At 37.2% G+C, this 15021-nt stretch overlaps 1 protein-coding gene across 2 annotated transcripts in view; it reads right to left on the bottom strand.

Moving 5' to 3' along the window:
• Positions 1–9555: 9555 nt before the first annotated feature.
• The window catches only part of LOC109099518 (fibroblast growth factor 22-like), a 33192-nt gene continuing 27726 nt past the window's right edge, over positions 9556–15021 (bottom strand). For both annotated transcript variants that reach the window (XM_019113037.2, XM_042748633.1), the window contains exons 4-5: positions 13849–13952; positions 9556–12119 (exon numbers count right to left, since the gene is read on the bottom strand). In XM_019113037.2, the coding sequence (XP_018968582.1) occupies positions 11925–12119; positions 13849–13952 (299 nt within the window). In that variant the 3' untranslated portion in view covers positions 9556–11924. The remainder of the gene's footprint in view (positions 12120–13848; positions 13953–15021) is intronic.

Raw genomic sequence — 15021 nt, 5'->3', positions numbered from 1 at the left:
GTAGCAAAATCTGCCTTTTAGCTCATGAGCTTCAACCACAAGTGTCAGACGAAAGCACTGGGAATTGAAGAGCTGTAAAAAGAGGACACATGGTGTCACATTTAACACGTTTGTGATATTTAAAAGACAAATTATTCCTAAAAATACATATTATTAATAAAATGTCAGAAAATTAATCATAATTCACTCATTCTCCCTAATGCTTCTTTTTCTCTTGTAAAGTTTGCTTTCCAAAAATCTTACTGTGGGTCATACCATTTAGCTTTGACTATATTCACAATACACTATTTAAAATAAAGGTGCTTAACGATAACATAGAAGAACCTTTTTGTCTAAATGGTTCCATAAAGAACCTTTAACATCTGAAGAACCTTTCTGTTTCACAAAAGGTTCTTTGTTGAGAAAGAAGGTTCTTCAGATTATAAAAAGGTAAGGAAGAGATGGTTCTTTGTGGAACCAAAAATGGTTCTTCTATGGCATCGCTGTGAAGAACCTTTTAAGCATCTTTATTTTTAAGAGTGTATATAATGGCCATGAATATGTCATGTACGTAATTTTGTACAGTTTCATGATGTTGTAATATTAACGGTGTTGGGAGTAAAGCATTATAAAGTAGGCTAATGCATTACAGTAAGAATTACTTTTTGCTGTAATGCAGTAGTGTAAGGCATTACTAATCAATTTTCAGTAATATTTTACTCTGTACATGTTCAGTATCTCTTGCGTTACAACACACTTTTAGCCCAAAATTTAATTGTAAAAAAAAACAAAAAAAAAACAATATCACGAGACATTAACAAATCAAAAATGGTGCTAGTAAGTTCTATTTCCTGTTCGTGGTCATTCAATAGCCGCGTGTGGTGTCCAAGTTTGTAAATAAAGACAGACAGCTTCTGATATTTGTTTTGTGATTTATTTCATTCATCTCCCTCTCAGTAAAGGCGTGTTTAGGGCAGGTTTTACAGGAGTGCCGCGAGGTTACTGGCCCAACAGTGGAAACGCGGCATGATTTTGTCCTCTGTGCTTGAGGTCCGAGACTATTAGCCCCGCCCGGCTCACTGTTAGCCCCGGCTCGCACTGGCCAGGGGAAAAGCAGCTAATGCAGCGGTTCTCAATTCCAGAACTCACGCCCCCTGCTCTGCACATTTTGAATGCCTTTCTTATCGCTTCAGATGTTTGTTCTATTCGAACGTACTGTAAGTGCCCTGCGAAGTGGACATCACAGGATATTCCGCCATGATTCCAGTTTGAAGTGAATGTATATGTTCCATTCAAAGTGCATTGAAGCGTGCGAGACATGAATTTAAATTGTTTTTATTTACAGAGTTATATGATGTCAAACTTTAACAGATTTCCCCTGCTCAGGGAGTAGGGAGCAATGAACATTGCGTAGGGACCATGTCAATGGGAACATAGTTCATGCACGGAGCTCACTTCTAAAGGCTGATTTTTACTTCTGCGTCAAACCTACGCCGTATCCTGACGTGCACCTCTCCAAAAATCTAAAGCCCAATTTATACTTCTGCTTCGAACCTACGCCATAGCTTGTGAGTTGCACGCATAGCCTACGCCATAGCCTGACTTGCACCTCTCCAAAAATCTAACAGTGCGTCAATTCTATGTGGACTGCAAGTGCTGTGATTGGTCTGCTAGAACCCCTCCCCCCATATGTACTTGAGTTTTGTGTATGTTTATGTGCACTTTAATATATTTTAATGTTACACTTTCTTATATAAAATAAAACAAAGCAAAGAACAAGTGTCTTATCATTTATTATACTAAATAGCACAGTAGTTTTCCGCGACAAACAATGCTGATCTGCCGTGGTACAAGTCCTTCTGGAGATGGAAAGAATGCCATCTTCTCCTGTTCCGTTGTTGTCTCCTTTTGTAGTTTTAAATAATGATTTAATGATTTTATATTTATTTGCCGCCATCACGGCTATAATGCTTCTCCGACGAGCCACTTCTTCGTTGGCTTTTGTCGTGGTACTGCAGGTTACACCAACAACATGCTCGTGGACACTGCAGACTTGCGGTTTGCATGTTTACTGCATGTCGACGCGGACAGCGACGCAAAAGTATAAATGAAAACTTACGCATAGCCTACGGTGTAGGTCCGACACAGAAGTATAAATCAGCCTTAACGAGCTGATTATCTGAATCAGGTGTGTTAACAAAGAGAGACATGCAAAATATGCAGAGCTGGGGGCGCGAGAACTGGAATTGAGAACCGCTGGGCTAATGGGTGAAGATTGCAGAAGACTGTACATGCGTGTAAGGTCCACGCACACGGTCCAAGGAAGGTATCCGGTGCTGGCTGAAGGTTTCCTGCGTGTTCAGTCTTTTCAGCACGTACAGTTTATTCAATTTAGGTTAAACTCAAATCTGACTCCAATTAAATGATCTAATCTGACATATGTAAACAAATTTTTAGTATGACATAAAAAAACAATCTTCTGGCCTCTTTCAATTTAGGTTGAAACGTTCCCTGAAAGGCAAATTGGTTTTTTGTCTGTCTCTAATTATTATTATTCTCACATTTGATTATAATATTTATTCTTTAATATTATTGTATCATGATCCTTTTGCTGCAATCCTTTAAATACCTCCAACCAAGACAAACATCCCCCAAGATGAAGACAGAAACTAACAATTGGAATTTAAGTCAGGTCCCAGACCAGGGTAGTTTACACCTCAAAGGGAACAGAAGGTAATTTACATGGAAGACCCTGGAAAAGGGCACTCCCATTAGAGTAATCAAAATATCTCTTGACTCTTAGGATCTGTATCATTCAAAATTTATCAGTCTACTTTTGTAAGTTTGAGACCATTGTACCAGGCACACTGAGACATTTCAAATGATACCAAACATATATAGTCACTTGTTGTATACACTTAACATTGCATAGATTTAGAGTGAGTTTCAGGTGAGGGAGAAAGGATGGGGATCATAGTGTGAGGAGGGAGTGTGATAGTGAGGTGTGAACTGCTAGGCATGGTGCGTCTCCGATGGCACTGTTACTTATGCAGGAGGGTGTTCAAGAGAGTGTTCAAATGTTAATTATCAGGAAAGTCCTTTGTTCTCTTAGGGAGAAGTCGTCCCTCAGTCCAGACGGTCCGACTCCAGCCTTACATGCGCGAGATGGATGTATGCACATCTTGTCATGGCCTTAAGAGTTTACTTATAGTCCTATTGTGTCTAATATGAATAGACCCAAACTTTCAACAGATATTGCCAGATAATCACTTTACCAGGATGGCCACCAGATGACACTGTGTTTTTCTGTGAGCACATGGCTTGTGTTGTGTTTGTTTGGTGCCATGTGCTCTCTCCTGTCTATTGTCTGATCCCGCCCATCTTGTTACGTCATTATTGTTTTAGTTGCTCCACCTGTGTCTCCCTCGTTGGCCTCCTCGTTTGGTTCCCTATTTATTCTCCTTTTGTCTGCAGTCCTGGGGTGGTTCATTGTTCAGTGTTATGTTTTTGAGTATTGTTGGATGTGTGTATGTTCGCCTTGCCTTGCCTTGCCTTGCCTTGCCTTGCCTTGCCTTGCCTTGCCTTGCCTTGCCTTGCCTTGCCTTGCCTTGCCTTGCCTTGCCTTGCCTTGCCTTGCCTTGCCTTGCCTTGCCTGTTCTTCCCTCTCGGGGTAGTTTTTGTTGTAGTTTTGTTTATTTTTTACTATTAATAAATGCCCTTATCTTCCTGCATTTGAGTCCTCACCCAACCGTGACAACCAGAAGTTCAAAATTATCGTATTTGGAAGAAAATTATCATACACGAGTCAAACGTTCAGTATACAGCTATTTATCCTTTTCAGCACTCATTTTCTATACTTTATTGCTTAACTATAGACTTCAGCTTTGAAACAACTGACCTAAGTGCGGCAGGAACGTTAATTTGTGCTCATGTCTTGTGAGAGAGTCATTCTCCATGATGATTGTTCGAGAAGACGTGAGATGAGCTGAAAGACATGCGTAACACGTTCAAGTCTCAATCATGAAGGTAGACGTACAGTAGGATCCACATAGCTGAATGAATATAGAATCAATGAATATAGAAGCCCTATGATTAAAAACGATTATCATTTGGTGTCACAAAGTTCTGAAATTATCATACATTATGGTATTATTGATCATACATCGTACAGAGGTCAAAATTATGGTACAAATACGATAATTATTGTACGTCTGGCAACACTGCCTGGATAGCCCACAGTCATTATGCTACACCATATTGCCCTCTACTGGATGTAAAATGCTCTGCAGTATATTTTGTCATTTTAGAATGTTAAGTTCTACTTGTAGTTATTTTGGTAAAAGTAACTAAAAAGTAATACAGGAGTCATATAACGCATTACAATTCTGAAACAGTAATATTATAAGGTAAGGAGTTACTTTTAAATAACAGTAACAAGTAATCTATAATGTATTACAGTTTGGAAGTAACTTGCACAACACTGAATATTAAGGACCACTTGAACCTTGCTGGTGCTTGACGTGATACATTTATTAGAAGGTTTGGAAACATTTTTGATTAAGCACTACACATATTCTTGTGTTATAATCATGTCAATTACCATTTCCAATTATGCTGATCCATTGAAGAAATGCTGAAATCCTGGTATAGTCAAAACAAACTCATCAGAGATGAGGAATCCTCCACAGATATGCCTCCAGTTCTTCTGAAGAGAAACCATGTAAGGTCTGGAGTGGGGTTTTGCTTCTGTGACGTTCACTATACCCACATTCACACAAGCTGAGAGAAAGACAGAGCAGAGTGGGTGGAGACTCAGCTTGTGATGTCGGTAACATTGAGAGTAAGAAGATAAATTCTTGCTAAGCCTTGTGGAATCATGTCCAAAACCAAAACTTGTTACTATTGTGTTTGTACCTCATCTAGCAAGCATCATTACTGACACTGTTGTGTGAAAAAAGCGAGGCTCAAGGTACCTTCAAGGCAAGTTCACTCCATGGCCAACTTTGTAATAAAATGAGCCACTTTTTTTCTACATAGGTAGCACATACAAATACATTACAAACATTCAAACATTAAAAATTAAGACTGATTTAGTGATTCTATAACATATTTCAAATCACCACTATAATCTGGAGATGTGGGGGGTGGGGGGGTCGTTTCCACACATAATCCTACAGGGGGCACAATCTTATAGCTTGTTCTTTATGTTGCAATACATTCTTTTTGTCAGAAGAGGCCTCTATAAACACATCTGATGTGAGTTTTAGATTCGCTTTACCAGGTCTCAGAGCAAAATGCCACAGATGAGTGAGTGATGAGTGTTAAAATGTATAAAATATAGATGCAAAAATGTGCCTAGTAATATATTTAATTATATACTGTACTTCATTATATCTAGTGTAGTATGGATTCATATTATTTGATATCTAAGTGGACAGCATACTGTGTTTTTATATGTGGATAAGTTACAAAATGTGTCCATAAAGATATAAACTACTTCTGAAAATAAATTTTAGGGTGCAAATAACCCTTTAGTTTCTTATTGTATTGATTTCTTTCCTTTCCTTTATTTAAACTTATTTGGATAGTTACAATTCAGGTTACATAAATATCAGCATTTTAATATGATCCCGTGATAGACGTAGAGGCCAGCCCAGATCAAACTATTTTCTGTTCTGAAGCCAAAGGGCACAAAGATATCTGACAACATGTGCATGCACAACCCTGTCTGCTCAATATGACTAATTTTTAAATGTCATTAGTCCCATCAATAACATACAGTATCTTGAAATTAACAGGCTCAGACAAACCAGACAAAACCTGTATGTACGTCAGATACAGCCATCAGTATCAAGTTATCTTCACTGTCAGAAAAAAAATAATGGCAGACAGATGAAGCTGAAACCTGATTGGCTAATGCACTCAGTGTGTCTGAAACTAACCCAATGGAAAGTGTCCAAAATAAATGGCCTGGTCAATGCCAGAGAAGCTTATTTTACCAATTGTGTTGGATTGGGGGAAAAGAAACTGATGAAAACCTAACTTTAACCATTTGCGAGGGAAAATACAACTTGCTGTTCAGAAATATCACAGTTCAGATGGTGACAGAAGACAGAATGTCTAAGCTAAGAACCTCTCATACACATAGACAAATGGCAGAGATTTGGCATGATCGAGGATTCCCGCCAGTGTTAATCCTGTCAAAGGAGTTACAGACATTCATAAAGATAAACACTTTTAATTAGCACGTCAGTTGCTGTTGATGAAAACATGGTGAGAAAATTAACACAGCATGATATTAACAATGTTTTTGATTGACTCGCTTGAGCCGCGTAAAGAGAACCCGATCAGTGAATAAATAATAGTAAACATAAACTTACATATGAATGAAATGACGCAAATGCATACGTAAACTTGAATTAAGTTACGCGCTATTCAGACAGTGTTATTCCCATCATGAATATGCTCTTTCCATATCAACATGCTAAAACACGGACAATAAAGCATACGGAATTACAGTAATGTATAAGCTAATCATTATTTAGTTATTTTAGAAACTCAGGTTTTCACAAGTGAAATATGTGAGACAAGTTTAGATTTATATGTAAAATGTCAATATTTGGTTAGTTAGTTAGCTACTATTGAAATCGGATGCCTTGTCAGAATAAAATTGGCTAAAATGAATGAATATGACATGGCAAAATAATAGCTAAATTTAAAGGATATTTTCGTCAAAAGACAAAAACTGTGACTAAAACAAAAAATGATGTGAAAATTAATACTGTTTGGTCCCCAACCCATCTTATGCTTTTTCCAGTCCCTCAAAAGCCAAAGAAAACTTTACGATGCTGACTGGGATGGCAGCCAATATAAGGCCTGCTTCAACTGCCCAAAACCTATAACAATGGACAGCAACCCCTCCTCACAGCAGCCTGCTCAACCCACTCACCAGCGTTTGGCTTGCCCGCAGGCATTCTGGGAATGCCAAAATGGTGCAGAAGTCTGGGAGACTTTGTGGTGGCGGCACATACCGCGACAGTGGCATGGCGGGGTTCATGAAGGCCACGAGGCGCTCACACCACTCCAGGATTCATGTGCGTCCAGTCGCTTCAGACAACACACACTAATCCTCGACATGATGACAGTCGACACTGTGATGAATCTTGTTGTGACTGCCAAGGTTGAGAGAAAGAGAGCAACCGCAGGAGGAAAAAGGACAAGGGGTTTCTGAAAGCCGATTTTTTTTTTCAGCCTGAGAGTCATGCAACAACTCATTTCAACTGCCATCCTAAACTGTCTTGCACAGATGAAATGCTGTAAAGCCATGCTCTTTGACAGACTTGAAAAAGCCGATATGCTATATGTAATGAACATATTGGCCTCAAAGTAGAGGATGGACAAAATCAAATGCAGAAATAGTTGGAGGCTAAAGAAATATTGAATTGCCTTCAAAACTGGATCGATTTCAAAGCAACCCTGAGAGTTGCCCCAACAAATTGAGGAGAATTTAGATTCTGTTCATTCCTGTCTCTAAATCAGCGAGCTTGTTCGTGAGGCGAACTTGATTTACATTGAAAACACTGAACAGGTTCACTGGTTATTAGTTGCAAATGTTGGCCTTTAGGTCGATTATAAAAGGAAATGGATGGAAAGAACATCAAGAAAGACAAGAGGAGAGCAAGAAAATACGGCTGTTTATGACAGTTGTACAAGACTATAACGGTGCAATTTGAATAAATAATTGGTGGCAGATGGGTAGAGTGTTGACAAAACATTTTGATGAAGCTTGGCCAAGGGGTTAACATGGTCCCTCTGTGACGGTCTGTTGGTAGACGCTTTTTTTTTAGATACTTTATAATAATACCTTATACAATATTATATTATTAATAATTAATATATAAAATGTAATACATGGAAGCTCACTGTCTTTGAAATCTGAACAATCAAACTGCCACCACTGTCTAAAAATGGAAGAAGACAGAAGATGTCTTCACCAAGCTTTCCAGGGTCTTGTCCTCTATTTTCTCAAGCATTCCATCCTGATTTTCCACAGAGACGTTTTGCGGGCTATTTTAGCATTGATCAAAGGTCCACAGCTTTGATCTTTCGTCCTAGTGCTGCCAAAAGATCACTCCGGTCTCTCTGGCGAGCGAACTGACAGGACAGTAGACCAACAATGATAATTACAGGCTCCTCTTTATGTTTCTTTCTGTGTCTTTCAAGCAAAAAAACAAAAAAACAGACACTGTGCTCTACAGCCTGAATTCCTGGCCTGTAGCACAGGGAGAGAGAAAAGAAGGAAAAACTAAAGTGCTTTTACTCTTTAGACAATGAAGAGTGTAAATTAAAGGCCAAGCATTCAAATAATGCATCTCATAATTTTGGACTGCAGTTATATCTGATCAAATGCACATTATTATTCTTTAACTTGGGTTAAACTAATTAATTTTACTTGGCTGGAACAGCAGCTACGCTAATTATGTCTCTATTTGTTTCTGGATCCAGAACACCTGAGAAGAGATGATGCCAACCCCTCAGAGGACCTCAGATGATGCTAACCCAGAGACAACATAATGAAGTACTACATTTTTTTTTATGTTTGTTTGATTAATTGTTGTTGATGTTGTTTGTTTGTTTGTTTATTTTATTGATTTTTCTGAACGTTTATTCCGTATACACATAAACTGACAGTCACCACTGATAAGCTACTACTAAATATTTTAGAAACTTAATTTTCTGTAAAGTTGCTTTGCAATGATTTGTATCGTAAAAAGCGCTATACAAATAAACTTGAATTGAATTGAAAAGGAGGATATAGTGTTTCTGCATTGTAATAGGCTGGTGTAGGGTCTATTCAGCTTTGTTCTCATGTACATTAATACTAAATGGTATCTTAAAGCGAACCCTCTTTTTTATGTTCTTAAAATGTATCTGCAGGGCTTAAAATAAATAGCCATTTGGAAGATTGTGTAGGAACCCATATCTTCCTCCAAGACTTTTGAAGACATCAAGTGTTCTTCCAGGAATCCCATCATAAGGTAAATATGTTTTAAATATATTATATTTTGAAGTTCCTTGCACAAAATAGGATATTTGAGTTCTGAGGTACCGTCAGGGGGATTCTTACATGTTCTCCTAAAGGTTCTTAGTGTGGCAGTTAATTGTCATTTTATTTTTACATTGTAGGTCCAACAAAGAAATCTCATATCAAGAATCATTTGTGGCTGTTTAAGACTGCAGAGTTGACCTACTGTACATGTTTTTTTTTTTTTCTTCTTGATGTTGCATTATACTGTAGGTTCTTGATGAGCATATTGGTTTCTAAACATATTTGTTTTATAAGAACCAGAGAATAAATATTCTTTGTGTAATTAGTTCCAGGCTTAAAACCATTTTAGATCCCTTGGCCTTCTATTTGGCCTTCTATTTTCCTTCTGAATAGAGCTTTTCTACTGTCTTCCAAGCTTTGCAGCCCAAATGTGACCATATCATGAAGTTTTGTTGGATCGTTATGCAAAAGTAGTAGAATTAAGAATTTTTGTTGTCATGAAAACTTGCAAATAAGATGAGAATCAGTGAGGCTAATAAACCACAGCACTCCTGTAATATGATATACAGTATATGCACATGCTTCAGTATACCCCATTAGTGTCATCGCCTTGTTCAAACACGTATAGCTACTCAAAATGTCAACCAACATTTCACACAGTGAATAAAATCCTTTTACTTTTTGCCTAACAGGCGAGATGGGCATAGAAGTCTCCGGAGCTTTTTAGCGACTGCCAGCAACAGGTGAAAGCAGACCCCTGTTTTGACTCAAACAGATGAAGCTTCCATTAGCGCGGCTAGAATTCTGCCTTTTTGGACAGCATCTTTGGACTTTTTGCCACGGCTAACCACTCAGCAGGTGATGTTGATCATTAGTAGGCAGAACATGTAGTTGTGGTCGGTGGCACGTGGAGGGAGCCAGATTCTCACCAATACATGGAGCAGACTGTGGTTGCGAAGGACAAATCATAGACAATCACATCACAACTGAACAGTAGAGTTCAAAAGATTGAAATATATTAAATGTTCTATTTTACGACAAGTTGTGAAAAGAAAACATGTTAATGTGACAGTAAGAACACATGGGTATAAAACACCTTTTCAGAGAGTTACAGGAAGTCTGCTATGCTAAAAGTTGATCGGAGTACTTCATCTATTTGTATTTGCCTGAATTTTGTCTATCTTTGATGTTGTATGTTCCTCTATTTTGCATTATTGGTCTTTACAGTGCATGTTGGCAGGGTAATATGTGTGAATCTTGTTGCTACAACATTCCAACTACAAGAAATTAACTAGAGATTTTAAATTTTTTTAAAGTCACAATTTTTTCTGTACTTTCATACTGATACTGTAACTGCCAAGTTCCTATTTCAAGATGCAACAGTTTTTTATGGATGTTTTTTTCTTTTTTTTTTTCAAACAACCACTTCCTGTAGTTGCTTTTATGACCAGTCACCAACTGTGATGTCCAGCCCAGTCTCATGAAAAAAAAAGCCCATGGTGGCAGATTTTCAAAATGATATTGCGTTGGTTTTTACATGTATCACTGCAGTTCCCAAGTGAAATGGTGCGTTTAGTTTTCACCGGAACAAACGAACGTGACACAATTCACTGGTTCCTACGGTTAATAAGGCTAAATGGCTACAGATTATTCAACTGGGCATGCGCACATCAATATAGGATAATTCTTGTCACAATGTACAGTACAACAATAATTACTGTTTTTGCATTATTGTAAGGGGTAGGTTTAGGGTTGGGGTAGGTGTATGTGTAGATGTTAATAACACACAATCTAATAGTTAGAAAATTTAATCTATTGTTAGCTTGCGGTTTTAGTGGTATCCCTTCAAGCCACAACTGGTTCCTACAGACATATTACGGCAAATCGGAAATGAAATGTCAGGTGAGTGGCGCTAAAAGTTTAATTCTATATTGACTGCGAAATAAAGAAAACATATCCCCTACACTTAACCCTTCCAACAGTGTGAGCAAATAACTACACTGAAATAACCATGACATTTTAACATTTCTATACTACACTTTGAGGTCATCTGTTGAGCGTCGTGTTTCACATATTTGAACAAACACACTGCCGTTTATAAGATATTTTTTCATGTCTCATGCTCAACCAATGCTGAATTTATTTGATCCAAAATACCGTAAAACAGTATTGACAACATTATCATTTAAAGGAACTGTTTTCTATATTTTAGTATATTTTAAAATTTAATTTATTGCTGAATTCAAAGCTGCATTTTCACCAGCCATTAGTCTGCAGTGTCGCATGATCCTTCAGAAATCATTTTAATATGCAGATTTTATGCTTCAAAAACATTTCTCATTATTATAAATGTTTACAACAGTTGTGCTGCTTAATATTTTTGTAGAAACCATGATACATACAGTGTGGTAAAAGCTGTTTTGAAAGTTTCTTTGTCTTAAGATGAGAAGAGCACAGTCTTTTATAATGGACAAAATGCCTTATAATCATAATATGTGTGAAAAGGAATAAAAGAATGTTACCGTTTTACTGCCACTAGTGTTAATTTCAGTTGGAAACTGCAGTGAATTTTATGTACAGTATATTTTTACAATAAGACTAGGTTGATGTCAGTCAGAAATCTGCCATAATGGGATAACAGATAGATGCAGTAAATGCCTAGTTAACTCAACAATAACATTAATACGTAACCTGTATATACATCATATTAACATCCTTGCTTTAAACTGTACTGGGTCTTAAGCTGAGCCAGAGTAATAAGTTAATGTACTGTGGGACAGTTCTCAGGGACAAAAAAAAAAAAAAAAAAAAAAAAAGACAAACCGGACCTTAATAACATTTAATAAGTCCCCATCAAATGCAGATGGCATAGCATTGCTCATGAGGAAGAGTCCAGCTATGTGGCCAGCATAGGGAGGAAATGAGTAGATGGGTGTCTCCGTCTAGCTTTGTGGCCTCTGCGGGGTTTCCCTCGGCCATTCAGCGACACGAACATCTGCCTCCCCCTGTGCTTCCAGCGCAGGGAGGCGTAGGTGTTATAGCCATTCTCTTCGATGCGCTCTTTGAACTTGCAGCTTGGGCTGTATCTGACCTGCAATGAGTCAAATGAAGAGTGCAACTTGAGTCACTACTCGAACTGTGTTGTTGACAACATCAAAACGTTCAAAATAGTTTAGTACATGCAGTGTTCGTTTTTAAAAACTTGTCTTTTGACATAAATATTCTTTCATTTTAAGTCTGTATTTCATTGTCAAATACATTAATTTAAATTCAGTTTCCGTCTAGATAACTAAAATGGCATTAGAAGTAATTGATGAAAGTAACATTTTAGTTGACATGACAGCATTATGCTAACAAAATTCAAAAACAAATTCATCTGTAATTTTGTTAGCAACATTAAGTGTCCGTTTACTGATAATATTTAATATTTACTGATAATATGATGATCGAAAATAAACAACTGCAAAGAGCTGACTCAAATGACAAGATCCACTCTGATTGACATAAAAGTAGCTGTATTTTCTAACATTTTTAGTAGGAAGTAAATAAAGATATCCTTTTAAAGTTGTCGATATGACAAAAAATATATATGTATTTCTCTGGCCAAAATATACTTCAAATATATGCTAAAAATATGCTGTAAACAGTGGAACTTATATATCAAATATATCAAAGTGAAAATATAGTTCATCTACACCTTCAATTGACAAAAATATTGCCAAATGTTCCTCAAATGGCAAGAAAACACAGTCCCGATCTTAAATGCATTTTGCTTATACCAAAAATAAAACAGTGTTTAGATTGAAATGTTTTTTTTTTATTTTATTTTTTATTATTGTTTAATGACTCAAGTTTATTCAAATATATTTTCAAATCTATGCAAAGTTTATTTCTAAAAGACAAATGTCTGGCTACACAAGATGACAGAAATGTACTTTTATAAACAGCAGATTTTGAGCTTTAAGGCCCCAATAGTCAGATTAGATGTCAGCTGTTTTGTTTTTACAGTGGCCATTTTCTTAAATAATTACACATGGATCAATAAGTCCAAAAATGTGGTTTTCCTTTTATTGTTTAGCATTTTAAACCATACAATCTTACCAAGAACACTGAACCGTGTGGTGAAAAACAGCATCGGAAATCTGGCAGTGAGTTATGTTCCAAATATCCTATTGTGTACCCATTACGCATTTGTATTTATCTCAACCAGCCTGTCATTGTAAATCAACTGTCACCATCTCGCATGGGCTCAAAAAGCTGCCTGACAAAGCCAAGAGAGCTCTGCCACTCTGCCACAGCTGGATAAAGCTATTAACTTGAAAAGGGACAAAAAGGATGATGACAATAACACTTAAGAGTCCTGGTGAAAGCAGCTTTAGCCTACAGTCCGATAAGATCACTGTGGAATGAGTGAATGTGACTAATAATCATTCAAAAGGGTAAGAAAAGAAGGGTGCTTAGGCCTTGAGTGATTCCCAAGGTTTGTCATGTTTACTCTGGGGATCGGAGGACAGATATAGCCATCTGTAAGCCATCTTATCATGGCTGGGTGACAGATTGCCAGGGTGAGATTTCTCAGAGAGCAGTTAAAGTGCACCATGCAATGGGGCGTCTTCATTAAACAAGCTACAAACAACTGTCTGGTGGCACGCACTAACTTCACAAAAACATTAAGTGTCCAAAGATTTGGGACGTTCCGGTAAAAGACCAAATGTAAGTTCAAGGATATTTATTGGATGACCCAGATTTATACATTTTTGTTTCTTTAATTTTGCAAAATGTTAATACTATAAGATGCTGAAGCATTGTGATGTACCTACCGATCCGAAGAGCGTTCCCTTTTTGGACATAGCTAAGTACAGGCCAGTGCTGACAGATTTGATGGCGACAACTCCCACACTGACAGATCGGATTTCCATCAGACCTGAGGAGGGGAAAAAAGGAACAGAAGTCTGGTTTAGAAAGGGTGAGTTTCTCCATCAAAAGCCACTCTATCATTGCTGATTAGAAAACCGGGCATCCATATGCTCAAGGGATGTTTTTTTCTCTCTCCCAGGACAAGAAAAAACAGGACACGCTACAATAGGCCAGTTTGAATGATGTTCTTTGTGAATCCACCAAGAACAACCTAGATTTTCAGACATGGTTTTCTTTGGAACTCATGTGGCACTTATGGCATAATGAACGAAAGTGTAGAAAACGACAATATGCTGCATTGATATTATGGACAATGTTGGGGATGAAACTTTAAAGTTATGAATACAAGTTGCAAGGGATAATTCACCTAAAAATTTAAATTCTGTCAATTCTTACTCCCTCGTGTTGTTTCAAACCTGTAAGACCTTCGTTCATCTTCAGAACACAAATAAGGATATTTTTGATGAAATCCAAGAGCTTTTTTGCACAAAGAAAACAAAAATAACTTCATTCAACAATTTATTTTCTTTCTTGTCAATCAATGCATGTTCATGAGAGTAGCAGGACACATGCATGTGGTGCTGTTGACGCAGGAGCCGGCGCTCTAACGTAGAACACGCATGCGCGGCTCTTTGTTTACAACCAGAGGAATGCACAGTAGTATTAAAGTATTAAACTTTACCCCTAACCCCTAAACACAAAACTTACCCCTCAGTGGAGCTCATGTCCATCAATTTGTGCATATTTGTACAAATTGGCAAAAAATTTAAATTGGTCACAAACTTTTTTCTGAAACTTTTTTTGTGAAAATGTAAGATTTTAAGTTTTTTTTTTATTTTTTTTTTATTCCTCTCCTCTGCCTTGCATGTTTTGGCCCGTCAGTTAACAATGAGAAAATTTATTACTTATCATATAAATATCGATTTAATGTAATGTAATGTTTGTTTTTATAATGCAATATTTATAAAAAGTAATATTTCCCAACACTTAATTATGTCAGGAGTATTCCATGTTCCGGAATATACCAAGAACGAATCAATGAAATCAATAGTCAAAAAATGCATTTATCCTATTCG

The sequence above is a fragment of the Cyprinus carpio genome, chromosome B22 (genome assembly GCF_018340385.1).
Source record: "Cyprinus carpio isolate SPL01 chromosome B22, ASM1834038v1, whole genome shotgun sequence".
Taxonomy (NCBI): domain Eukaryota; kingdom Metazoa; phylum Chordata; class Actinopteri; order Cypriniformes; family Cyprinidae; genus Cyprinus; species Cyprinus carpio.
Note: the sequence above shows the minus strand (reverse complement) of the source record. Positions and strands in the feature narration are given on the sequence as shown.